The sequence below is a fragment of the Kryptolebias marmoratus genome, linkage group LG18, assembly GCF_001649575.2.
Source record: "Kryptolebias marmoratus isolate JLee-2015 linkage group LG18, ASM164957v2, whole genome shotgun sequence".
NCBI classification, from domain to species: domain Eukaryota; kingdom Metazoa; phylum Chordata; class Actinopteri; order Cyprinodontiformes; family Rivulidae; genus Kryptolebias; species Kryptolebias marmoratus.
This window is the reverse complement of record NC_051447.1, coordinates 13,054,812-13,081,136: the sequence shown is the minus strand read 5'-3', so window position 1 is coordinate 13,081,136 and position 26,325 is coordinate 13,054,812. Positions and strand designations below refer to the sequence as shown.

Sequence of the window (26,325 nt, the reverse complement as noted above, 5' to 3'; positions counted from 1 at the left end):
AGGCTCGCGGGAAGCTAAACGCAGCCAAAGGCTCGCGGGAACCTATACGCAGCCAAAGGCTCGCGGGAAGCTAAACGCAGCCAAAGGCTCGCTAGGAGCTAAACTCAACCACAGGCTCACGAGAAGCTAAACTCAACCACAGGCTCGCGGGAAGCTAAACGCAGCCACATGCTTGCAATAAGCTAAATGCAGCCAAAGGCTCGCTAGAAGCTAAATGTACTGAAAAGCTTTCTTGAAGCTTAATGTAGCGAAAGGCTAGCTACATACTAAAAGTATCTTAGGAAGACAGAAATAGATCATGTATGCTGAAGCAGATTTCTAAGAGAACAATGTCTGAATTGGCTGATCTAAATGTATTTCTGTGGGGAACGTATTTGTAAATAAAGGTTAATATTTTGTAAAATCTAAAAGTTGCAGAAATCAAAACTTGAAGCAGCCGGGTCCTGAATGAGCTGAACATTTGGATAAATGGATGGCCTAAAATAGTACAATGAATTGGATTGGAAAAAAATTAAATTAAATTTTAATGCAAAATTGGCAGGTTAGAGAATTAACTTTATCGTGAAAATACTAAACTAGTTGCTCAGTTATTTTTTCATCAGCTTATATTTTCACTCAGGTGACAAAAACATTTGTCACTCAGTATTGTGCTTGGATTTTCGGTGCTATATTTAAAAAATCACACACTGAGGGTCAGAGGTCTCAGATGGTGAGATGGCCTAAGAAACACTGCTGAGGCGAACACGTTTACCATCAGAACAGTGCGTCTCACATGTCATCTTAGTCCAGCATTAATTTCCACCCTAAATTAACAATTTTCAAAACGCTGACTTGAGTTGAAATTTGCCCTCTGTGACAAAGTTCAGGTTACGTTTAACTTGTAAATCCTGCTTTGGAGCAGCACCACTAAACACAGCGAAACGGCAAACCTCTTACTTAGATCTGTTCCTTCTCAGTCCTTTACAGTCACCGTAGTTTATTTTATTTGCATACCACATATATTTCTGTAGCTGAACTGCAAGACCGGATTATAAGAGTGACTTACGTGGAACACAAGGAAGTTTAACAACCCTCTTCACCAGCAGTTCCTTTAGCATTTAGCAAATGTTTGCAAAATTATCGTTTAGCACTTGTTGAAAGAGCAGGGATGAGTGATGGTATCGCTCTGTTTACTTCTTGCACATATGTGAGGTTAAACCCAGCCTGTGTGAGTGTGCAGATTTGGGGTAAATCAAACACAGTGGATGAGGCAACACAAAATTTTTAACACAGTGACAGTTGAGGTAGTCGTGCTTGTCAGTCAGCGTAGCTGTGCAGCAGGTCTACTGTGTCCATGAACAGATTGTCTGTGTGTTTTTGGATTTTAGTGGATAACGGTCTGACTGGGTGACCTTGTGTGTTTGAGCGTGCATAATTTCCACTCCATCTCCGTGCTGCAGTCTCTCCTTTTTTGTGCCTCCTTCAACCGCTTGATTCCGTCTTTGTTTTTGAGGACCTCTTAGATGTTGATGCTGTGTTGTTAGCTCGTTTCTGCCTGCATAGCTGGTTACATCATCGGCTGCAGCGTAGTTACATCACACACCAAACTGCTGTTTCATTTAAGGTTCCCGCAGTCGCACGGTGGCCTGCACATGAGCGATGTTTATTTTATGAATGCATAATCCAAGTTCGAAGAGGTGCTGTTAGCTCAGCTGCACTGCCTTTAAACTGGTTAGGTCCTAGTATTGTGTTTATACAGAGTGTAGGAACCAAATAGTTCTGAGAACTCATGTTTCATTTCCTCGAGTACATTGGATATAGCCAAACTCCAGTTGACATTTTCACCTGATTCAACCTGAATTTGGTGAAATTGGTAAAGTAAGTCATGCTGTAGCTGAAAGAAACATCTTGCATTTAGATCAAAGTGGATTCACCTGTTGATAACATATTAAATAAAACAATTACCTGAGAGGCTTCAGACTGTAGTTTGGTTTTACACACTTGTGTGCTGACACTGTATTTAATCAGCTCAGTTGAAATGGCTACCGACAGAGTACAAGTACTCTTACATTAAGTAGATCTGAACCTTTAAAAACATCAAGATAAGGAAGAACTTGTGATCTTGTGCTGATTCTGCAGGGAAAAACTTTTCCCGTAAACAACCTCAGGGTAAAAATACCACTGTACAGCATAAATACAGACATAAATCATTTTATAAAAAACAGTTGATCAAGTTTCTGTTGCTTTACTCTCTGATGTCAACAACCATGTACACAGTGATCAATTGATTTTAAATCAGATCTTAGACAAATGGACTCCTCAAACTGGATTGATGTTCATGTTTCTGTCAAACCGGAAAGTTTAGATATGAGTCAAAATACCAAAAACACATTTAAAAAGGACAAATAGTTCTCCTGTTTACCCCTTAGGCCTTAAAATCAGATGTTTACTTTCATGGTCTGTATTTTACATTTGATTTTGCACAAATTTGAGACATATTTAAAATAATTTATTCTGTATTATTTTGTTAAACGTTAGCTCTTGTTCAATCTGTTAACCTAAAATACAAAATCCAACCATATAAAATCAAAAATTGCCTCAAAAACTGTTTCTATGAAATTATTTATTTAGCATATACTAATCCTAAGGGTTTTAGAAAGCAGTTTGATTGCTTAGAAGGATTTTGTAAATTCTGCCAAAACATAAGCAGGTCTTCTGACATAAAATAGGCAATATTATTAGGTTTATTATTTAATTAAAACTATTGCATTCAGTCATTTTGAGATGGATCACTTTTGTTCAGCTGTTGTGGAGGCTTTATTCTAAATATTCAGAGCAAGAATGTCAGTGTGCAGATCTGAGATTAAACCATTAAATCAAGTGAATATGTCCTCTTTGTCCTCGGGTACAGTTTTCTAATAACATGCTGCCTCCATAACAGTTCATGTGTGTCTGCAGAGAACAGTGGTTGTGTCAACAATGAATGGAAGCAGCTGAAAATACTGATAAGCACAGCTGACAAAACTATGAACTTTTAGCTGACGATCATCTGCTTTTCAAATAAATGTTGTGAATGATATAATCGTCATCTTGATTGCTGTTTTACATTATCTTCCTGTAATTGTTGCGTAAAAAAAACAAGTGTTTGTATGAGCTTTGAAAAAAAAAAAAAAACAGCCACTTGTAAATAAATACGGAGACATTTTAGAACCATTCAAGACCAATGTTTACTGCATCCAGAATATCTTTTATAAGCAAATGATATTTATAATTATGCAGATATGGTCACAGTTATCAGAAATAATTACCTACACAATGGTTAATTTTGATCAGCCTGCCTGTAGGAATAATTCAGTGTCTTTATGCATCATGAGCTAATATTAATTGCATAAAACATTTAAAAATGACCCATTCAAAGCTTGTAGTGTTAAGTTTATTATGGTTATTTTCACTTTTACAATCACAGAAGTAAATTTTTAGTGGACTTAATTACATTGCTGTATTTTAAAATGAAGCACACTCGTCTGATTTTATATTGGAAACACACATTCTAATTACTTCATGTCACTTTTCCAGTTGGATACCTTTAGGGGAAATAAACGACAATTCTCGAAAACGTTCCAACATGTTTGTTGTTTAGCTTCGTGTCACAGGCTCCCTGCAGTTTTATGTTGCTGGTATTATCGCTTAATAATGACAGCGTGTTGGAAATGATTGCTGATGAAGGAGGGAGATTAGGATCGTTGACCTCAGAAGTTGCCGCAGGAGCTTCACTGTTGGTTTGCCTGTTGATCATTACCGTTTTAAGCGATTCAGAGTATGTGCACAGGCAACTCGTGTGATTTTGAAGGTCAGCAATTAACACGTGCTGCTCTTTATGTGAGGGATTATTATGTAATCCTGTTTTCACAGTGAGCAGTATGAGCTTTAAGGGTTTTTATGTTGTTGTTGTTTGTTTGACTGAACCAAATGCCACCTGTCACTTGATTGCCAAGCTTTTCCAGAGACAGACTAAAACGTGCGCTGCTGGTGCTGGTTTGAATCTCAGGCCAAACCCAGTCTGAATCTCTGTTTTGTTTCCCAAATTTCCAGATCTTGCTGCAGTTTGGCTGTGAGGACGAAGCGCGAGTCAGCTCCGAGGCCGGACCAGAGGTGAGTCCTGCGTGCGCTCGTTGAAATGCGTCTTGTGTTTACCGGTTTGCAGCCATTAAATCCCACACAGGCTGTTCTTGTGTGTTGCATGCTTCAACACCCCCGATCCCGTTGCTCCGAGGGCGTCAGCTGCCTTCATACACACACACATTACACCGAGCCTCCCTGCTCAGACACCAACAGCAGTTCATCAGAACTGTTTACTGTTTGAAAGAGAACGACGAATGGGGGAAAAAAAACAACTGAATGGGAAAAATAACACTTCCCCTTTTAGCTGTATGTACAAGACGCAAACACAGGGCCTTTTTTAGCATATGTGTGTCCGTGCAGACTAAACTGTGAAGTTCAGTGGCAGAATTATTCTTCTGTGAGTTTCACTTCATCAGTGGTTACTGATTTCCAAGTAACACACTGCCACAGGCTGTTTTTTTTTGCATTACTATGTTATGTTACCACTCTGCGTACCAGTAATCGCTTTTTATTCTTCCTTAGTTTGATTATACTGTTTCCAATAAACTATGAGCTGGAGCCTGTGCTATGAGTCAGTATGAGTGGCTTATTGACAGGTTTGGGTCTGGGAATCTTCAGGCACCTCACAACTCAACTTGATTATGATTCAGAATGTTACAAAACGTTTATTGAATCAACTATAATCACACTTCAAACTAAATCCTGAGCACAGAATCTCTCAGACCTAAAAGAAGCTAAATATTTTGCTCTGGATGTCCACGACTCACATTTTAGACACTTTCTTCAGTGTTTCCATGACTTTGTTTTGGTTATCGTTGTAGCAGACTTTGGTTGTGATGCTTTTCTTCTATCGTAGCTCCAAAGTGCGAAAAATGGTGCCAAAACGCAAATCCCTTTTGATAAAAGCTGCAATGGTCTTTTCCTGGTTAGGTGGAAACTTTGATGCCGTTCGTTCGATACTCCTTTGTTAGCAGCGGCAGCTACCACCGGCTGATTTTCATTGTCCTCTTCTGGGTGGAAACGTATACACAACTTGCATATAGTGCTATGTGTCTTGTCGACATCACTTTTCCTTTTAACTTCATAGAAGTCGAACAAACCAGATGAAGCTGCTTGTGTGTCTTTGTCGGTCATCTCGTTCTCGTGTATTGATGTTATCGACGATAAATAATAATACATTTTTTAAAATTGATTCAAAATTCTTGTTCGTATTACAGCACACTAAAACATAAAGTGAGCCCCACCCCTTGTCAGGTTCGGTTTGAAACTTGCAGTGTCATAAAGTTGGTTCACTTCTTACCTGGATCCGTCATCGTGGCAGTTTTTTAGGTTTTCAGATTAGAGATCATACATGCTAACCCATCCCCTCTCAACCACCGGTGTGTAACAATGGAAGTCTCTTCTTTATCCTGTCCCTCCACGTGTTACGTTGAAGTCTTCAAGTTCTGCAGAAGCCTGTAAATCAGTCATTCAAATCAGGTACCTCAAAGCAGAGAAACATCTATGCAGGATAGAGGCCCTCCAGGACCAGGATTGGACACCACGTCCAACCCTGATCCTGGAGGGCCTCTATGTGGTTGATAACCAGCTTCGTAGCACCACTTCATCGTTAGGGGTAGTTCAGCCAAATATTTTAAAGAATCCTGGGTTATAGTGAACCTGCTTTATATTTTCCCCGGATTGGCACCATCTGAATACCTCAAGAAAAATCAGGATTCGTTAGAAGTAGTGGCTTTTTTCTAATTCGTTGTCTAGTTTCAGGAAAAAATATCGTTTGGGACGGTTCACTTTCATCTGCGTGCTGACAAGAGTTGCAAGTTGTCCAAATAGCTTGAGACTGACTCATAAAGAGATTAATATGTCCTGCTTTCAGTGGTCTGGTCGCTTTTCTGAATCCCCATCCTTTAACCTTCGATCGTCTATTGAGCATCCTCATGTTTCCTGTTGGCAGGCGACACGCTGAAACACTGTAACGCACACGTGCACCCCCACCCCGTGCAGAAACCTCTCTCATCAAGAAATGTGGAGCACCCAGATAGACGAGAGCAGCTAATGTTACACATCACGAGTTTCCATCAAGGACTTCTGCTGCTCATGTGGTTTTACACACATTCCAAAGATGCATTTCTTGTAGAACTTTTTTTTTTCTCGCCCCCCTCATTTTTGATGGAAGTTAATGCTTGACAAGCATTGCTTAAAACCCTTTACTGTTTACCGTTATCTGACCACCAAAACAAGTTGTTTTAAATTTTTCAGATCGTAAGGCATGGTTACAGCAATCCAAGAATTCTTAGCTTGCGCAAAGATGAAACCTGTCACCTAATCTCTCATCTCATTAAATATGAACCCCTCGATGTTGTTGCGATTGGACGAACAGATGAAGGGGAGTATACAGTTACACATCACAAGATTTAGGAAACCTACACGGCACCAGCTGACCTTAATTTGTTTTTCCGACGCTCGGCTGAGCTTGTGACACTGACAGACATGGTAAACTTTTGACTTTTGTGATGCCTCTGCTGTAAAACGCGTGCAGATAACGTCTAAAAGTAAATTTAATATGAGCTACGATTGCTATAGATTCAAATTTTACAACCAAAATCTGTAGTAGCTTGTGCTTTTTTATAAGGAAAATAGTGATGTTTTCACAACGTAATGAAACAAAGCCTCTTTTGTGCTAATAATATAATTATGTGAGATGAAAAATACCAGAGCAACTGTGTTTAACTATCTTAGAGAGAAACTGTAATGGGTTAAAACCGTCAGTATTGCCATCTTTAAAAACATAAGCTATTTATACAGTTTACACAATTAGGGTATTTGGTACATTCACATACACTTACTCAGCTGTAGGGATTTTTGCTTTTGTTGGTAGAAATTACTAAAAGGCTGAGTGTTTAAAATCTAGTTATTTTTTCTTTAAATATGTATTAAATGAATGGGACGCCTCTACTGGATTTCTCATTAGTGTTTGTTTTAAAGGCTGATTAAATCTGTCCATGAACATGTGATACTCACAGCATTTGTTGGCAGTGTAGGACAAAAAAAACAAACATTTTTCTTGTTTAGAAATGTTATTAAATGTCAACTTTAATGGAAATTACTCAGAAGCCTTTAGTAAACAACCCTGGATGGGTTTAGCTATTTGTTCTTGGTTTTTCAGTCACTTCTTCCAGCATAAAAACCCACGCAGCACAGAAAGAGCCCTCATCTAAAGCATGGCCTACATCCTTCACACTGTCTAGCTTGACCGCTCGCTCTGTAAATAGGTCAGTCCGGACTGACGGCTGGTCACACAGATTTGGCGAGCCTCGAGGCTGCAGACGGTCAGAGCGTATGTGTTTGATACGGAAAATGTCACATTCTTTAGGAGCTTTGTAATGGGTCGTGAAACGAGCTGTTTTTGTTGACAGATTTATTTTTTTTCTCCCCACTACCAGAATTGCGGCACAAAGCCAAACGATAAAGGGTGAAAACAAACATTATGAGCCGTTCGACTGTAATGAGAAGATTTTATGTGAGCGCTCGAGCTCTGGCTGGTTTTTTTCTTTGAATGTCTTTGATTCTTTCTTGGGAACATGTAATGGCTGTTTGTTTATTGGGCTCTGTTCCCTAAATATCCTTCAGGAAACCACCATATATTTCGGGATCACTGCAGCTGTGTGCTTTGTGGAAAAAAGTGTCTTAGGAAGCATTTTTTTATTTTTTTCTGCAGAAAATAATGACCCTGCAGCGTAGATCCAAGGCTGTGGCTGTATTAGGTAATAATAGTTATCTTTGACTGTCTGCTCGTGTGTATGAACTGGTGCTTCCAGGCGAGGTTTGATGATGGGATTTAGAGGCTTTGGATAAAGAGGATCTGCCTTGTTTTTCCTACCACTGTTTTTGCATAAGGAGGCTTTGGGAGAGTTTAAAAAAAGAGTCTGCAGTTTCCATAATGATGGGGTGTTGCTCCCTTAGGACTTTCTGCCTGGATTTACTCGGCTGCAGCTGCTGTTTTATGTCATCAGAATGTGACATTATGTCACTGATCGGATTACAGGGATATTTTGTGGAGTTTAAATCGGTAATTCAGTCTCACAATGTGGTGCTTGTCTCTTTTGCCTGACTGTGTGTGTGTGTGAAGTTCTCTGTTTTTAACCAAGAACATTTTGTCATTTTAACATCGAACATCATCAGGAATCAGCAATGGTGTTAATGTTGGGTCAGTTATCTTTAACTCTTACTCTTTGAGGGCACATTAGGATGACTGTTTGAGATTTTACAATATACCTTTTTAATCTAATCATTGATTTTAAATATAGAAATTTGATAATGAGTCATTATTGCAAAGGACTTCCTTGTACTGCAACAAATCACAAACTTTTATATTCCAAGTACCATACTTTCTGCTTGTCAGTGATATATTTGGCCCATCTGATGGACTCTCATGCCTTGAAACCCACTTTCAGTTTAGATGATGGTGGTAAATAAGCTAAAACACAGAGAAAATGTTGATCATCGTGATGACAGAACCGAAAGAGAGGATTAAGAAAAGTGTGAGTTTATTTTAGTTAATGTTGTCATTACTTCTCCAGTGTCGTACAGCCCTAATATATGACCCATACTTTTATTTTGGAAAGCACATTTGGGCAATTACCCATTATGCTTCTTCTGTCTCTTTTTATTTCCCCAATCATAATAATTTAGATTTTTACTGAATGCTTTCTGCTGCTTCTTTAATTATTTTATTTGAGGAGTCTTTCAAAATATGTTGTTGAAGTGCAGAACGTTGTAACAAAGCCATTAGCATTAGCTTAAAAAAAAACAGCTGTGCAAATTTATCAGTGACAGTTTGTTTAATAATAAATGAAAATAAAATTATTAACTTGCCGTGTTGGAGCTACAGAAAGTACAATTTTCTACTTTGTTTTTGATTCATGAACCAGGAACACAGAAATCCTCTCCCAAAAAAGAAAGGAAATAAGAAAAATGAACCCCATATGAATAAATTTAGCAGTTTTGACTTTTATTTCAAATTTTTCTTGCTTCAGTTTTTATTTAAGGCTTCCCCTGATGCCATAAAACAATCTGGTTTGAAAGCACACAAAGGCTAATGCTCTCTGTGCTTTCTCTCCTAGTTTTTCCCCAGCTTTAAGTTAGTTTATGTATCTTTTTATTGTGTAGATGTGTACATATCAGGGTAAAATATATCAGTATTTCAGAAAAGGTGAAAAGTGACGGATGGAGGGAGTTGGAGAGAGGTCATGATCGCAGCTTTAGGCAGCAGCATGAACACTTCCTTCCTGTTTCTAAAAATATATTTTGCTTTCAGGCATGAGCAGAAAAGCCTGCGAACAAAGACTCAATAATGCAAATAAAATCACTTAGGACCGGTGTTTCCAACGGGCGCCTTTGTGTGTCGGCCTCTTCTTGATGTGCAAACTGTTTACATTTGGCTGAAGTTGAACATTTTTCTCTTCTTCCTGCTTTTGAACCTTATAAACTCGGTTTTGACACTGAGCTTGGACTTGTTCCATCTTGGCTTTGAACACTACAACCTTAGAGCACGCACACACACACACACACACACACACACACACTCTGAACTTTCTTTGTTTGAAGTGGTGACTTGAAACGTTGTGTTGTGGTTTTGTAATTGGGTGATAAGCTATGAAGCTGTCAAAGGGTCCCATACAATGATCTTTCTCACATATTTCTTTGCATCACAGACCTGCAGATGGTCACAAAGGTGGCCCATGAGATTCTTCAGGGCTTTTACTTTTGTAGTTGGACGTATTCGAGGCTTTAGGCCAATTCACCAGGTATAAAATATATTTAAAAGTAATCGTACTGAATGTGAGGACGTAGACTAGCAGTAAGAAGTTTCTACCATGCGGAGTGATTCTTCTACGTGCAAAGCAACTTACCGGGACAATATAAAAAAGGCAGTTTAGTGTTGTAAGCCCTCACCCGCTGGGTTAAATAACTAACAGGAAAAAACAGAAACAGTTTTTCAGTTCTGAGGTTTTATGTCAGGAAATGATTCATTTCTCACCAGGTCAGTGTGAACGCTGCAACTGAATCGATGAAGATTCAAATCAAATACTAAATTAAAAGCAAAGCTAAAATTTGCAAAACCATAGATAAATATTAAAGTTGGCAAAGCAAAGCTAAAAGCTGGAATTGGCAAAACGGTAGCTAAAAATTAAAGTAAGCAGAACAGTAGTTACAAACTCTATAATTAGCACAACAGTAGCCAAAAGCTAAAAATGAAGCAAGTATGCTTTAGTAAATTTGAAATAGCAGAACTTTTCAATGCTGTGAAGATGCCTTATTGCATTGCTATAAGGGGAAAAATGTCAATTTTGTTAAATAATAAAAAAAAAAAGTCAGAGTCGTAATGTCTTGAACGAGCCGAACGTTTTAATACCTAGCTAACATGGCTGAGCACAACACTGAAATACCTCCTGAGAGTCCCAACTTCATTTTAAAAAAAAAGAACCACTTCTGTTGTTTGGAAATATTTTGGTTTAAAAGTAGAAGATGTGGATCAGGCCACCATATTTTTCAAGTTATGCAAGCATGTTGTGTCAGGTATGGGTGGACACGTCAAATCTGTTTATAGACAGTTTAACAAAAAACATTTCTAAAGTTACATATTTAATTGGGCAAATCCAATATTTTAAAAAAAAGCAGAAAATGTGGAATATCGTCTGTGATGTCGTTATCACGTTATCGTATTTAAAAAAAATATATATTGTAATATTACTTTTTGGCAATATGGCCCATCCCTGGTACTGACTCAGCATTCAGACTTGGTACAAACTGAGATGAACCACAGCACTTAACGTGTCCTTCATTACTGTCATTTGTTTCATAAGAACAAAATGCGTAAACAATGTTTCCAAAAAGGATTCCTGTAAGACCAGTTTTAGCTTTAAGTCAACTTTCCTTCAGCTTATTAAGGTTTGCAGGAACAGTTTTCTTCAGGTCCGACAACATTTCAGTCACGCTAGGATCTGGATTTTGAATAGGCTAAATTGTTACTAATATTATGTAACAGAAAAATAAAAATAAATGCAGACACTTAAAAGCACAGGAGCAAGAAAGAGAGAAGGTTAAAACAGAGAGAAGAGGAAAGAGTGGATCATCACAACAGCCTCAACCAGTTAACTCAGCAGCTTCGGTCTGCACGGACTCAGACATACCTTAAAAATAAACTTCCTATAATTAAAACCAAACGTGCTGAAAGTCCAGATGATCTAAATGACATTAAGGAAACCGCCTACTGACTCGCTCTGATCAAGCTTTAGCTCCAGAAAATGTAGTTTCAGAGAGAACCGGATGAAAACACTAACTCATGCTAACACTCTGCAGGCCTGAAGGAGCCTTTGGTTTTTACCACATTCTTTCTGCTCGTGAACATTAACTCGAGCGCTTCAATGTTCAGCGAGTGTTTATCTGAATATGAATCTCCGAAGAACCCGGTTAATAGTAATCCGTGTTAAAATGCTTAAATGCCTGTAGACGGTTCTTTAGGGAGATGACGTTTTAAGTGTGTGCTTTATTCTGTTAATACGTTCTGAGGGCGATGGCTTGACTTTGAATAGCATTTTGTGTTTTCAGATGTGGTTTTTAACGTCAGATAAGGTCAGAGTGGCTGCAAAATAAATCCATTACCTTGGTGACATTCCCATTAAAAAAAGCAAACTAGGTGCGTGCGTTCCCCTCCCTCCTCCCTGTGCGATCAGAGGACACGTCTCTCCAGGTGCAGCTCCGTCTCCTCATTACTCCGTCACTCACGCTGCTCTCTTCTGTCTCTCTCTTTGTCTTTTCAGTCTAAGATGCCCTGAGTGTGCGAAGGGAAATGTAAATGGCTTCCAAAGTAAAAGATGCTGTGGTGTGGTACCAGAAAAAGGTGAGTTCATTTGCAACTTCTACAGAAAATCTAAAATTATGCTTTGGGTTTCCATCTTTCCATCATGGAGGAGACTAGTTTATCGCTACATTTATTCAGATATATTTAGTCTCACTGCATATCAGCTACTTCAAAAAATACAATGTTTCAGTGAGTTTTACTTGTAACATGTTAGATTATTTAGATTAAATTTAGATTAGATTCTCACGTTTTGCTGGCTTTTTTCTGTGTTTTTGATTAACTTTTGCAAAATAGTTGTTCAGTTTTAAACAGATGTTTATTTTCCCCGTCTTTTACCAATTGGATGTTTTTTATCTGAGCTTTTCTTACACTGCTGCTTTGAGTGTCTGCTTACAATGCAAATACCTAAAACAATTGATGTTAAAACAAAAAAAATAAAAAAGACAGCACAATTTATTCTCTAATTCTGCAGAATTTATAACTTTGCCCACCAGCTTGACTAGTGGTTCTAAGACTATATTAATGTTTTCTTTTTTTAAAATGATCTAATCAGGATGATTCAACGTTTACCAAAGATATAGGAAAGTCAAAAAGATGTTTCTGAAACCTCTGCTAAAACTCCTCGTCACGTTTTGCTTTGAATCCAAGCAGAAATTATTGGTCAAAATATGTTTTTCTGTGTCTTCATCAGTCGGGATAGAGCGCAGCCGCAGCAGCGACTCAATACGTTTACAGAACTTCATCATATTGGGTTTAATATCGTCCGAGCCGTTCAGCACACTCTGCACCGGGCGGGTGTTGTGTGTCCCTCTTGTTCCGTCGTCTCAGACATCGGATCCTCCTCTGGACGTTTGCGCTGCTCAGCTTACACTCTTCATCTGCCCCCTCATACCTGTCTTTCCTTTCAGCCTCTTCCAGCTGAGGTTTTTTTTCTGTCTCTGCCTTTAATCTGTCCCTTTGAACATGATTCATCAGAAGTTACAGACTTTAATTAAAGGTTTACTCTGAAAACACTAGTTCCTGGAAAAATACTGTTGTCAGTAAAAAAAAGGGCAGCTTCTCAAAGCTTTATTATTGTTTATCTTAGTTCCCAAATGTAATTGAAGGGATTAAAGTCTTAAGTCTTAAATGAGGAATCATCAGAACTGCCCTACATGTGTTAGAGATTGGATTATGATGACTAAAGATCAGGCCTGATGACTTTCATGGGGTATCTGGTTGCGTGTGTTTTGTCAAACTAAACTTGTGTGGATAGAAGCTTCGCCTGTCAAGACAACCACTCGTTCACGAATGAATGAACCTTTTGTAAGGAGCAGTCACACCTGCTGACAGGGCGTCTTTACTCACAGCAACAGATTAGTTAATTGCCTTGTTGACATCAAGGTAACATTACACATCTTTTGTTTATTTTTTTCTTAAGGTAAGACATCATGACATATGGGGTTTTCTGCATCACTTCAACATCCTGTAATCTGTAAATGACTCGGTGTCACAGCTGGCCAGCTTGAAAAGCAAAAACTGACTGATTTCACCTCCTGACAGCCGCTGTATTTTATTTTTTATTAGACCTTTTATTTAACCAGATAAAACCCATTGAGATCATGACCTCTTTCATAGGGGAACACCGCAAAATAATTAAATAATAAAACACTGTCTTTATGAAAGCCTCAGACTTTTTAAAAAGCTTTAAATAGTGGGGGAATTTTTGTGTGGGTTTTTTCTAACGAGGACATTCTTTGGGTTATAATGCAGTTCAGTGTATTCACATTTTTGTTTTTCTCTCGTGTTATTTTATGTACGGTGGATATATAAAGTCTACACACTCCTGTTAAAACACCAGGTTTCAGTGATGTAAAAAGACGAGACCACGATGAGTAATTTCAGCACTTTTTCCACCTTTCCAGTGACCTATTTCCTGTTCAACTCAACTAAAGAAACAAATATGCTCCAGGGGAACAAATATAAAGAAATAAAAAGACGAAATAAGCTGGTTGCATAAAAGTGCGCACCCTTAAACTAATCTTTTGCTGAAGCACCTTTCCTAGTTTTCTTGGGAGCACCTGCCATCGATTAAAGTGGTCAACCTGAAATAAAGTTCAGCTGTCCTGGTAGGATTTTCCTGCCGTTTACTTGGTTGGATCAAAATCCATAGTTGACAAAGAGCTCATAGTGTCAAAAAGATCTCATCATATTCTCATCAGTAAAGAGAGAACATGAGACGACAACGATGTTACCAAGAACTGAATTATTCTGTAAAAATGATAAAAAAGACTAAATGGAAACTGGTCAGGCAGGCTGCCAAGAGATCTACAGCAACACTGAAGGATCTCCTGTGTCTTTTACATGACGAAAAAATAATAAACACACCCAGGCCAGGTTAAATGTTGCAAAAAAAAAAGAAAGAAAACTATATCAAGTCTTGTGGGAAAATGTTTTATGAACTCAAAAGTTTCAGAAGATATGTTTAAGACTGTGACGCACCCAAAGAACACCATAACCACAGTGAAACATGGTGGTGGCAGCATCATGCTTTAGGGTGGCTTTTCCTCAGCTGAAACTGGGGTTTTAGTCAAGTTGGACATTTTCATTCACCTGTTCTATTTTGCTCTGTAGACCCTAGAAAGCCGGAGAAGAGGGGAATGTAGTTTCACCCCCGAGCGTACATCCGGATAAACAAAAGAAGGGCTTCCCCAGAAAAAGAAATTAAAACCAGAGTCTGGGCTTAAATTTCATACAAACCTGTGTTGAGATCTGAATAAAGATGTGTAGAAGAGAAGCCAACCCAATCTGACAGATTCTGAGTAAATTAGTAAGATAGTTACCAGGTAAAGGTGTGGACTCCTTTTTGAGAAAGAAGGGTGTATCTATTAAATCTGAAAGCGTTTCAGCGCATTGTTTTTGCAACGGTTGTTTGTACACTTAGGCAACCAGCTTAATGCATTTTCTTTAATTTTGTATTTTTCCCTGCAGCACTTTTTAAACTTGTATTGTACATGATATATGCTAAAGTAAAGGTGAAAATGTTTTGGAATTATGATTATTTTTTTACATCACAAAAACCTGGTTTTATATTTTAACAGATGTGTGTAGACTTTTTATTGTATGTATATGTTGTTCTGTGTTAAGACTTCTGTATAAGACTGTCCTTTTTTTGATTAACAAATCTCAACCTAACGAGAAGAGAAACAAATAGCTTAGTCAGCCAAAACAGATTCAGTCATTGCTGCGAAATTTTAACGTGCTCCTTTTTAGTACCATGGTCTCTGTAAACTAAAGTATCATTAAATTCTACTTTTTTTCTCCTAAACTGCATAGATGGAAGTTATGCAGACTGTTTATAGCGTCTCAAACACCTGAGCCCTGCAGCTTAAAACCAACTAAATAAAAAAACAAGTGGCATATTCGGACAGGAAGAAGCCAACAGTTTGAAACTGATTGTGACATCTGCAGCCTCCCAGACTCTCTCCAGCCTGCAGGCAATGAGTCACAGAGTATTTCCTACTCCATGTCTGGACACAAGCTACAAATAGACTCGGTGCTGTTTGTGTTGAGGCGGCACTTTTCTCTCCACAGAGTCAAGTCGAACTCGAGCCTCAGTGACGGCACAGTCGGCCGTGTAGCTTGGATCTCCCGGGTGCCAGACAGCCTCGGTTATTTACGGCTGACTCAGTATTTAACGTTGCACAAGTGAAGAAGCACTTCAGTTTGTTTTGGAGATGAATCAGCGTCATCGCAAATATTTTGGTAATAAGTGTAGCCCTCAGGATTGGCAGATTATAGACCTGCTTTGAACTTTTAAGTTTTTCTGTAAACATTAACTCCTGGGTTATTTGTGCGGAACCTGTTTTAGGACATTAGTAAATGCATACTGATGAGGTTTTTGGTATGTGGGCGAAATCTGTTGATGTTAATGAGTTTACAAGAGCAGAAACTGTTGGTGTGAAGAATCCCTGTAGATTCAGTGGGACGATGGTGGCGGACATGTTTATATTTGGAATACAGGGGAATTTTACACTTTGGATTATATACTGTCATGTCTTCAGTCTAGGATTCAGCTACAATCTTTCTATTATAAGTCACAGAAAGCAAATGCTAACAGGAACTCCTTTTGCGGCTTTCATATTTAGACTAATAATTACTCAGAAAATGTTCATTATTCTGTAATCCTATAGTTACTATAGTGAACATACTCAGTGTCTTGCACACTGTTCAGTGTAGGATGTTTTATTGACTGTATTGCAACCTTTAAGGGTAATTTTTTTATACAAATCTTTTAGCGGTCTGCTAATTCACTTAGTTTAGTGTTTGTTTTTGTATCTGGAGAAGAGGGGACAAGGCACGACGGGAGATTATCAGAGGTGATAAATTGACAGAAGAACAACTTAAATCTGGGGGAAAGCCTCACTGGATTTATCATCTGGTAGTTCAGGTTTTGCTTGAAAGTTGACAAACAGATGAGGTTTTCTGATAAACCTGATCCTGAGTAAGAGATGGCTTTTTAAACATTGATGCCGTGACTATAAGCAGATATTTAAATACTGCAATAAAGACCCAAAATATTCTCGTTTTTTGATCATAATGCTCAGCCTTATCAGTAATATTTCTCCCCCTGTCTTGAATTATATAGTAAATAATTAAAACATGACAGATTCAAAGACATTTAGTTAAACATATTTGAACATGTGAAACATTTACGTAGTAAAGTCTTCTGCACGTGTCTGACTGCTAAGAGGTTTTTCTAGTCTTTCACACCCACACACACACACACACACACCTGACTGAGCTAAAATAAACCTCACGCTCGACCGCCTCTCTGTCACCATGGTCACGGCTTAAAACACACAGTAAGAGTTCATCATGACGCCACGACCAACTGTCTGACACAGACCTCCTTGGCTGAAGTTTCCACCAGATTTTCATGCATGACTGTTGGAGAGCAGCCGGGCTGATGATCGCAGATCGAGTTAATCTAAAATCAGGTTTGATATTATTGTTAGTTTGCATATTTACAGATTCAGGCATATTAGGCAAGAAAAAGGTTGATTGAAATGTATTTTAGGAGGATAATAAACGCCTGGAAGGAGGTTGCTCACAGCTGGTACATGATGAGCGATGTGAGCGTTGAAATGACAGAATATGTGGATTAATCACAGCTGATATCATCATCGTCGTCGCAATAATCTACGGGAATATCAAAACTGCAGGCTTCCCTAATACCATGCAGCCCTACTATAAGCCCTGTTAAGTCATTAAATGGGATTTGGAAAATTTAAGGCCTTAGATGGCATTAAAAAGCAATAAATCTGAATCTAAATGAGTTTTCAAGAAAAATGAGATGAGTGGTTTGAAAAGTCAGACTCTCTCATCATGGGATTTCGGCTCTGAAATATCGCCGTAATTTACATTAACATAACCACTTTGGTAATTGTTTCTGGCCGTTCGGTGCGTAGTTGTTGGAAGATCGCGCGTGGATGAATGGATGAATGCAAATTCCAGCTAAAGTGGCTGGAAGACAAGGAATTCAGGGCATGGCTGCAGCCCATCGGTGGTCAGGATGGAGACGGATTTAGCCATTTGTAAAAACATGATGGGTGAAAAGGTGCTGGTCAGTGTGATGACACGTGGTCTATATCGATGATGGCACACAGCAGCTTTGTGTTCAGTTTAAAGAAACATTTAAACACACAGAGAATCGCTAAGCTGAGGGAATTCATCATGTTTTGAAAACGATCCGGGGGAGACATCCGTCACACATTTAACGTGTTAAGTTAGAACTGTAAGGAAAAGCTTGTGAACCAAGACACATGACTTAATCTTCTGGAAAACAAAACAAAGAAATGTGTAATAGTCTGCATTTACTGTCGATGGCATTACAGATGTTAAAAAGTGGCTTCTGCTGCAGAAGCCCTGTATAAACCAATTCACCTCAAACTTGTTAGAGTTAAAATAGAACCGTGGTGGTTGAACTGGTGGTTCTTGTTTGCATGAATTCGATCTTTCACTAGTGTCAAATGTTCCTCTTGTTCCTCATACAAGATGAAATGAGAATGTTGTAAACCAGGTAGCCTTGGATCACGCCTGAACACAAAAACATGATTCCTACTAACAGAGGGGAGATTTCCTGTCTCAGCCAGGTTTACAGTAGACGGGTTGATGACTGGAAGGAAGTAGAAGGTAGACAGTGACTAATCACACAGGTTTTATTACAGCAAGGAAATATTTAGTTTTATGAGGTGTTATTTATTTAGCTCTGTGCTGTTTTTAATACAGCCTGTCTGGTTTATTACACACACAGTTTGCCTTGAAGGAATGCATGTCACCTGCTGCGATGCATGCCAAAGATCTGTTGGTGCTCAGGGCATGTGATGGGAATGACTCCCGGCTACCTCCATGCCACATTTTACTGCAATATCTAGATAATAGAGTTAATTAGAGCAATTAGAGTTGCAGTTAGAGTTTCTTTTTGCTACGGTCGATTAGCTGTGGCGAACGTCTCAAATTGCGTTGATTACTTCCTGGAAGTTTCATTCCAATCTGTCCAGTCCTTCATGAAGTATTTTGCCTACAGGCAGACAGACGAACACATGCGAACACAGGCAGTTGCACGATATCCTGCTTCTGAAGGCGGCGAGATGAAACCGCAGCATTCAGCAGGTGATCGCGCACAGCTGCCATTCGTTAATCTGTGAAACTTTCTCTGCTTGTCGTCATACAAACATGCCTTTCTGTGTAAACCTGTGCGCCGCAGAGACAGCAGTTATGCAATTCCCTCCTCCTTGATCACCCTTCCTCCTCCTAATTGTTGCCATGGTGACACCACCATCGCTGCACCGACTCGCTTCATCTCGCCTGCTGGTTCGCTCTCAGCACCTAATTTGCCTCTCGGATCACTGCAGTATGAGATTCCTTCTCAGGGAAAACGGTGAATCTTTGTGTCAGTTAATCAGAAGCGAGAACGTCTGAGATCTCTGACCTCCCATCAGAGCTGCTTTTTGTGTCGTTTCACTTAAATTGTTTTAATTCGGAGGCAGAACAATAGAGGCACAAAACCGAGATAAACAGCAGAGTTTGAGTGTTTGGTTTTCAAAGAGCTTTTATTTCAAGAGGAGTAAATGAGGTAAACAGATGAGTGTGTGTAGATAAGAGGATTTACAATCCTGTTTTACTCTGCCAGATCACAGCTACCTCTTGACTCTGATGTAACAACAGATGTGTGTGTGTGTGTGTGTGTGTGTGTGTGTTTTCTTTATCATCGAGCCCCTCTGCTCACTCATCTTCCTGCTCTGTAGTCGGGTCATGTTTGCCCTCCAGCCGTCCTCTTCATGCACTCACAACATATTCTCTAATCTTTGTGTGGATGGATTTTCTGTGAAAGACTAGCTGTCAGTTTAAGGCTCACTCCTCCACGTTTACCCTTTTGTGTTTGATGTTAAGTCGTATGTGGAAGATTACATTTTTAAAAAGAAAGAAGTATCTGTAAACCTGTTTTAAAAGCCAGAAAATAAGTTTTAGTGGCATTAATTTCCTCCTGAAGAAGAAGGGAACTGGAAGTAATTCCTTCTGCTGCTTTTGGGCAAAACTAGTCATGAATGCAGCTTGTAAAAAATAATATTTATTAAGAGAAAGTCGTGAAATTCTGGTTGCTTAAACCCATCAGGACCAAAACTGTGAAGTGGTTCCTTATAAACGCTCCTGGTTTAGTGTTATAAATTTATCTTACAGAGAAAAGCTACTGCTCGCGTGTCACACACTGCTTTTATTCCTCCAATTCAAACCAAGCAGCTTATATTTACTGTATGTATTTACAGATATATTTAGGTAATAACTATTTATTTATAGTTGGCTTCTATTATGGTAGGAGGCTTGAAATGTCTTATTATTCAGGCAAACAGGCTGGAAAAATTCATGTTTTTGGAGTCTGTAAATGTTTTATTTTAAGTTTGTTTGTTTTGCTTTCTTTGAACAGTAAAGTTAAAAATTAAATATGTAATATTTGTTACAATATTAGCATTTGAGCTACATATACGAATAAACTAAATAGATTTACAACAGCTTATATGAAAATAAAGTAAATGACTCAGTTTGACCCTAACTGTAGATCCTCTTTAGTCTTTTAAGATTTAATGTTTTTGAGCTGCATAAAAAACTCCAAATCACTCATGTCAAATGTTTTATCAGTAATGGTGGAGTTAATTTAGAGTTCAGATGGCTTTGTGACTGAGTTACCCTGATGAATGGATGAATCAGAGTCCAATCACAGTTATGTTACTGCAGACTTCATTAAGGTGTTCAGGCAGGGTTAGGTGACTAACCCAGGCATCACTAAAAGCTGCAGAATCACAACTTATTTTCCTGTTGGCTGTTGAGAATAATCAAAAAAAGGTAGCAAATCTAATTGTTCTGTATAAAATCAGATATTTTCTCAAGCATTTAAATAAATTCTTGTCTTTACCAGATCACTATTCAGGTTTGTGTAATAAATTACAGGTTATTGTGTCTTTTGAAGCTTTTTTTTGTGTAAAATTACATCATATCGTGGTGAGGAGAGGTTCCCTTAGGACTGTAGAGATGATCAGCATCACCAGGTTTTTGTAGCTTGAGGCCTTTTATAAATAAAATGTGGATTTAGTTTTAATTAAAAAACAACTATTGTTTCAGAATAACTTAAGGCACTTTCAGAATGATTAACTGGACCTCAGTGATAAATATTATCTGCTGAGAAAATATACCTCAGTTTTTTATTTTCAGAAACCTAACTGTTTTGGTGATGAGATATTTCTGTAAATGTCATGCACATGTGCAGCAGTCGTGCTTTTTGTGGCGTTATGGGCTGTAATGCAGCCACTTCATTCTTCTGCTTCGGTCTCTTCATGTTCTTCCTTCCTTGCCTTTGCCGTTTCTCCTGTTTCCATCAATCCTTAATGAGTTCTCATTAAAGATGCAGACTTTCCACTGGCGAACATGCAGGGTGACCCGCGCACTCACGAGCGCAGCGACCCGCTGAGGTCAAGTCACCCGGTGTTTTCCGTATGAAGAAGCAATTGATGACCTCGACGGGGCGACGATTTGTCAGCAAACTCGCTCTTTATCGTCATCTTTTTCACATTAAGCTCACACAGAAATAGTTTGCCCCTTTTGTTAGATTAGTGCCTCCTTCCACTCCAGTAGATATTTACTCTCCCTGCATGTGAAATGCATCGATCTGCCTGATTTTCGTTTCCTGTTCCTCCACCTCCTCTATCTGTGTGAGACGCAGATAAGTAACGGCTGCAGGGCTGGATCTTATCTGGGGAAGGCTTTCTTGTAGACTACACTCCAGTTGGAGCTGAACTTTTACATCAGTTTCACAGCTTCTAAGCTCAAACACAGACATGGTAAAAAAAAGAGTGAATGAATTGGCGAACCAATAATCCATTATGCCAACAAAAACACTTTTTCAATAATTCAGTTAAGTAAATTATTTTATATCAGTCCAGAGATAAAAAAGCAGGCATCCTTAGATAATCTCCAGATATCAACTTGCTTTAAAATATGATTGCTTAAAGCATCTTTTCACCACAGCAGTTAAAAATAATACGAAGAGTAGTCTTAAATTTAAATAAATAGTATTTGTAACGGTACTGTTTGTGCTGTCATTATGGCCTTGTTTAATAGGATTATTAGTAAGGTTTGTGTATTTTAACCACCCATCGTTTTGTGGGTCAGAAGCCAAAACGTTTGGGAACCATTGTCCCAGACGGCCACTGACCGTGGATCAGATCTGAACGTGTCCTCAGGCCGTTCTGAGTGTTCATACCTGCGTTGCCCTTGTGTTCGGGTTGCTTTTTAGAAAGAGGAAGAAATAAAATGACATATCTGACATTTTATTAGGTCTGTCTGACCACTTCTGCATCAGCGTGAAAGTTGCATGAAAGCTTCGGTGCGGCGTCTGCATCTCGTCTCTGTCAGGATTCCTAACTGATGTTTATCTGTTTCAGATTGGCGCCTATGATCAGCAGATATGGGAGAAATCGGTGGAGCAAAGAGAAATAAAGGTCTGTGGGTTCGTCGTTTCTCTGTCGGCACGTTGTTCTTTTCCTGTTTCTTTCACTCTGTGCTTTGTTTTTTTTTTCCTTCTTTTGCCTCCCATTACTCTTTTATCCCTTCTCTGACTTTCACTTCTTCATGTTTGTTCCAACCGGTTTGTTGCCTCTCACTGTGCCATCCAGTTATTTTCCAGTGTTTTCTTTTAACTCTTTGCTCTCTGCCCTCTGGGTTGGGAGGGTCACCCGCCCCATTTCACCTCTCTCGTTCTCCTCCGTCCGTCTTTCCCTCCTCCTCTCTACAGTTTATTTCTCTGGTGAGTACGCAGCAGGGAGGTCCTTCCTCCCTTTCTCCCCCCCACACAGTGCATGTCTGCTGTAGACACCTAGAGTGTGGTTTGGTTTGACGTTAGTTGTGTTTACTAACTCTGCTGTGTTAGAAGCGGCTGCAGGGAAACTCATGAATTGAGGGAACTGAGTTGTCAGGGTGTGAACGCATCACAGTGAGTCATCTGAACCGAGGTGGTGCCAGGCGGGTCGCTATGAAAAACACACAGACTAACCAAACAAATCGTGAGCTGATTTTAAGGGCTTGAACTGGAGGTGAAAGGAGGAAAGTTTCTGTTCTTTAGTCCAAAAGAAATCCTGTGTTTGACTTCATCTGTTGCGAGTTACTCAAAGTGACGAAGGTCGTCGTCTTTCTCTCACCTCTGCATCAGTCCGAGTCTTTTCCTGTTACGGTGCCACCTCATCCTGTAAACGGAGAGGTCGGAAACGCTTTCCGAGCTCCACACACACAGCCGTGTGTGTGTTTGTGTGTGTGACCTTGGCTCACTTTGGTGGAGTAAAACATTTCTCAGGGTCTCTGCAGATTATCAGTACTGCAGTGATAAAAGGTGTGTGTTCCCAACCCCCCTCTTTATAGACTCATAAATCCAGTCACTCTCATAAAACAAGAGTAATTTTACTGTCGCTCTATTTTTGGCTCTTTCCACCAGCTCTTTTATGGCTATAACGCTGTAGATTAGATTAGTATTTTTTCTGTAGTTATAAGTTGCCTAAAGTCTAAAAATGACTTTTATGTTTCAGATTTGCATCCTTATCAGCAATAAAACAATATAAAGAGATTAAGGTAACACTTTAGTGCTTTGTAAATGTAATGAATAATTCCAGCTTTATTCTATAAAGATGCCAGCATTCGCCCCCTGCTGGTAGAAAAAGGAAGGATGATATTTGGGTTCAGCAGTTTAAAAAACAAACAAACCAACCAAGTTGTGGGACAGACGGTGTTATATAAAAGGCAGCTTTTATTAGAGAATGTACTTAATATTCAGATGAAGGAAACATGAGTTTAGCTTTTCCATAAACTTGCAAAAAGTGAAACCGTAACAAATATCTGGCTTTATCTCATAATATGTAAAGATTAAATAAAAGATACTCATCGCAAATTATGAAATCCAGCATAAAATGCTTTACTCCAGTAGGTTTCCAGATATTTTTATGTGCAGTTCCTGAAATGCGGGTCTGCACTCAATGTAAACAAAGCACTCTGCCGAATCCATCAGAAACCACGTAGAAGCTTGAGTCACGGGATTGACCCACATTAGACTGGCCTGTGTAGGAAAACAAACATGGAGGAATCAGACGATGGGAGAATCTCAGAGAAGACGTTTAGGTGGAAATATTAAGTCAAGAATGAATATCTGCGATCAAGACGGAGCGCAGCGTTCAAACACTCCAGCATGTGATGTGCCTATAAGCTGCCTATTAGATTGGATTCGGTCAGGCGACGGTCGGCCTGGGCCTGGGATCGTGTCTGTTGTGTACACCGTCTCCATCAGTCATGTTTTCACAAAAAGACGGGGTCATTTTTTAGGTTCATTTCAATTGAGATTGATTTAGGAACCTGTCATCACACCTGACTCAACAAATATGAGCCTAAATACGAACTAACACGGTAAAAAAGTCGGGTTTATTCCATGAACGTTGCCACTGTTGACCCGTCACTTCTCCCGTTGGTAAACAAACACCTGGTGGTCAACATCCAGTCACAAATTACAACCATCAATAAGAGCGAATCATTGTGTTGATTCCGGTTGTTACTTTATGACTTCCTGACTTTGCGGTGAGTAGCTTTAATGGCGTACCGGTCAGTCAGTGAGGCAGCATCTACTTCATGAAGATAAGAGGCTATAAATAGCCTCCTCTTTCTGAAGGACTTGACCGCTGCAGTTTATCTACAGCCAAGAGGAAACTATTGATCCTCTGCTTTTAGTCTACAAATACACAGTTTGCTGCTCTGTTCACTCTGACATTTTTCCTTTTTTTTTTTTTTTCTTTCCTCTGAACAAACACTCTCACACTGTGTATTGGCTTGTTGGTCGTGCTGTTTAAAGATAAGGGGCTTTAGATCAGAGTGTTAGCTGATAACACAACTTGATTGGCTTGTGTAAATATTGGTACGAGCCAGCAGGAAACACGAGTTCAGCTTTGCAGAAAAATCGCAAAAAGAGAAACCACAAGTAAACGAGAGCTGTTTTATTTGCTCAGATGGGTGGAAGTGGGAGTTCAGCAGTGAAGCTGCAGCACACTGTGGTTCTTGATTTGTTGAAGCGACGACTTCTAGTAGTTAAACAGCACACCCTGATACTTTAAAATAAGAGGAAAAAGTTGATTTTATAGTAGATTTTTAACCTGAAGATAGCAGCTGCATGTCCAAATTAATGTTAGACAAACTAACAGGAGAAAAAACTGTTGTAGGTTTCTAATAAATACCCTCTACTCTCCTGTGGACATAGTTCATATTAAGAAATATGTGTTTTTAGTTTCTTTGCCAGTGTGTACACATGAAACCTCATTAAACCTAAAGCTTCAGCTTGATCATTTAGATTATTGGACATTTTATAGATTGTTTTTTTCAATTAATTGGATTTCATTTAAAGGCAAGGATAAATAAAAGACATAACATGCAATCAGATAAAATGTTCTTTTCTGTACAGAGTGTATATTCTGTCAATGTTTCTAATAAGATTTAAACATTAGTTTGTTCTGGTTTCCTTCACTCAATCATTGATGCCATGTTGTTCAGTTTGGCAATGATTAATCTGTGGAGTATTTTCATCACTGTTCCGTGCAAAACGTCTCCAGATTTTAGACATTTTAATTTGATTTAATTTTCCTCTCACTTGTTGCACTCTGAAATGACGTATTCCTGCACTTAGTGTTGCTCAAACTTTGTGACAGTAAGTATTCATACCAAACATGGTGACCGCTGTCCTGTGGGTTAAATGAAGCGTCAACAGCGAAGGTGTTTTTGTTAGTCAATGAGTCATTTCAGCCCTTGAACCCACAGCCATGTCTTCTCACCACAGTAAAACACATGGCTGGGTTAAATGTTTCAGTGTCAGGCCACTCAAACACATGCAAATATTAACACTGTGGTATGCGACCGCACTAGAAATGTGTTCATGCTCAAAAAGCCAGACGATTTTCATAATTGACAGTCGTTCATGAAGCTGCAGTGCAGCATGCCCTCACGGCCGACTGTGCACAAACACTCAGATGTAGAGCATCCATCGCAGGAGGAAGTGACACGCTGCTACAGGAAGTCTGACACAGAGGAGACGTCCTCACGGGGGTCACAAACTGAACAAAACGACACGGCTAGTGTCAGGGTTCCACAGAACGCTGCTGAGTAGGTGCTGGAGGTGGATGTCAGCCTCGTAGTAGTAGACGCACAAAGCCGTTAAAGCCGTAGACGCGTGAATGCACGGTGTGCCCGCTCACTGAGTGTCTGCACGCGCTTGAGTCTCTGCACCTTAAAGATGTTTGTGTTGTCTTGACTCTGTGTCTCTGTCTCCCCCTACAGGGCCTGAGAAACAAGCCAAAGAAGACGGGACATGTCAAACCAGACCTTATAGACGTGGACTTAGTTAGAGGTAACAGATCAGTTTGTGTCTGTTTGCTTGGTTTTTATTCGCCCGTCATAAGGTTGGCGGCACGTTAGTTGTTACAGTTTTAGGCAGGACTGGTAGGGCTAATTGGTACCAAAGCTTGGTCCTGATACGCTGAAATGACATATTTGGGTTAGAGTTTACGTTTCGGGCTACAGGTAGGATCCCTCTGGGCTGCAAGTGTTCAAGACAAGTTAGCCATTAAAAAAAAAAGGGTAATTTTCTGTTCTGTTGCAGTCTCACTGAATTGTACGTTTTGCAAGCTGTGCGGACACGATAAGAACCACAGTTTCTAAAAACCACAGCCTTGCAGAACATGCATTCTTGGCCCTGAACATTATTTCCTGCCCCCACGTTTATGGTTTAATCTGTTGGGGTACACTTTTGA

The 26,325-nt window shown here is 39.3% G+C and overlaps 1 protein-coding gene across 6 annotated transcripts in view; it reads left to right on the top strand.

The window, feature by feature from the left end:
- Positions 1-26,325, top strand: part of LOC108235090 (putative homeodomain transcription factor 2) — a 40,346-nt gene that overhangs the window by 3,995 nt on the left and 10,026 nt on the right. For 2 of the 6 annotated variants that reach the window (XM_017414855.3, XM_017414850.3), the window contains exons 2-6: positions 4,072-4,131; positions 11,922-12,001; positions 21,940-21,996; positions 22,290-22,301; positions 25,853-25,922. In XM_017414855.3, the coding sequence (XP_017270344.1) occupies positions 11,957-12,001; positions 21,940-21,996; positions 22,290-22,301; positions 25,853-25,922 (184 nt within the window). In that variant the 5' untranslated portion in view covers positions 4,072-4,131; positions 11,922-11,956. Of the gene's footprint in view, positions 1-4,071; positions 4,132-6,567; positions 6,592-7,412; positions 7,436-8,281; positions 8,306-11,921; positions 12,002-21,939; positions 21,997-22,289; positions 22,302-25,852; positions 25,923-26,325 lie in introns of those variants that run through there. The other 4 variants (XM_017414851.3, XM_017414853.3, XM_017414852.3 and 1 more) reach the window with 4 other exon arrangements.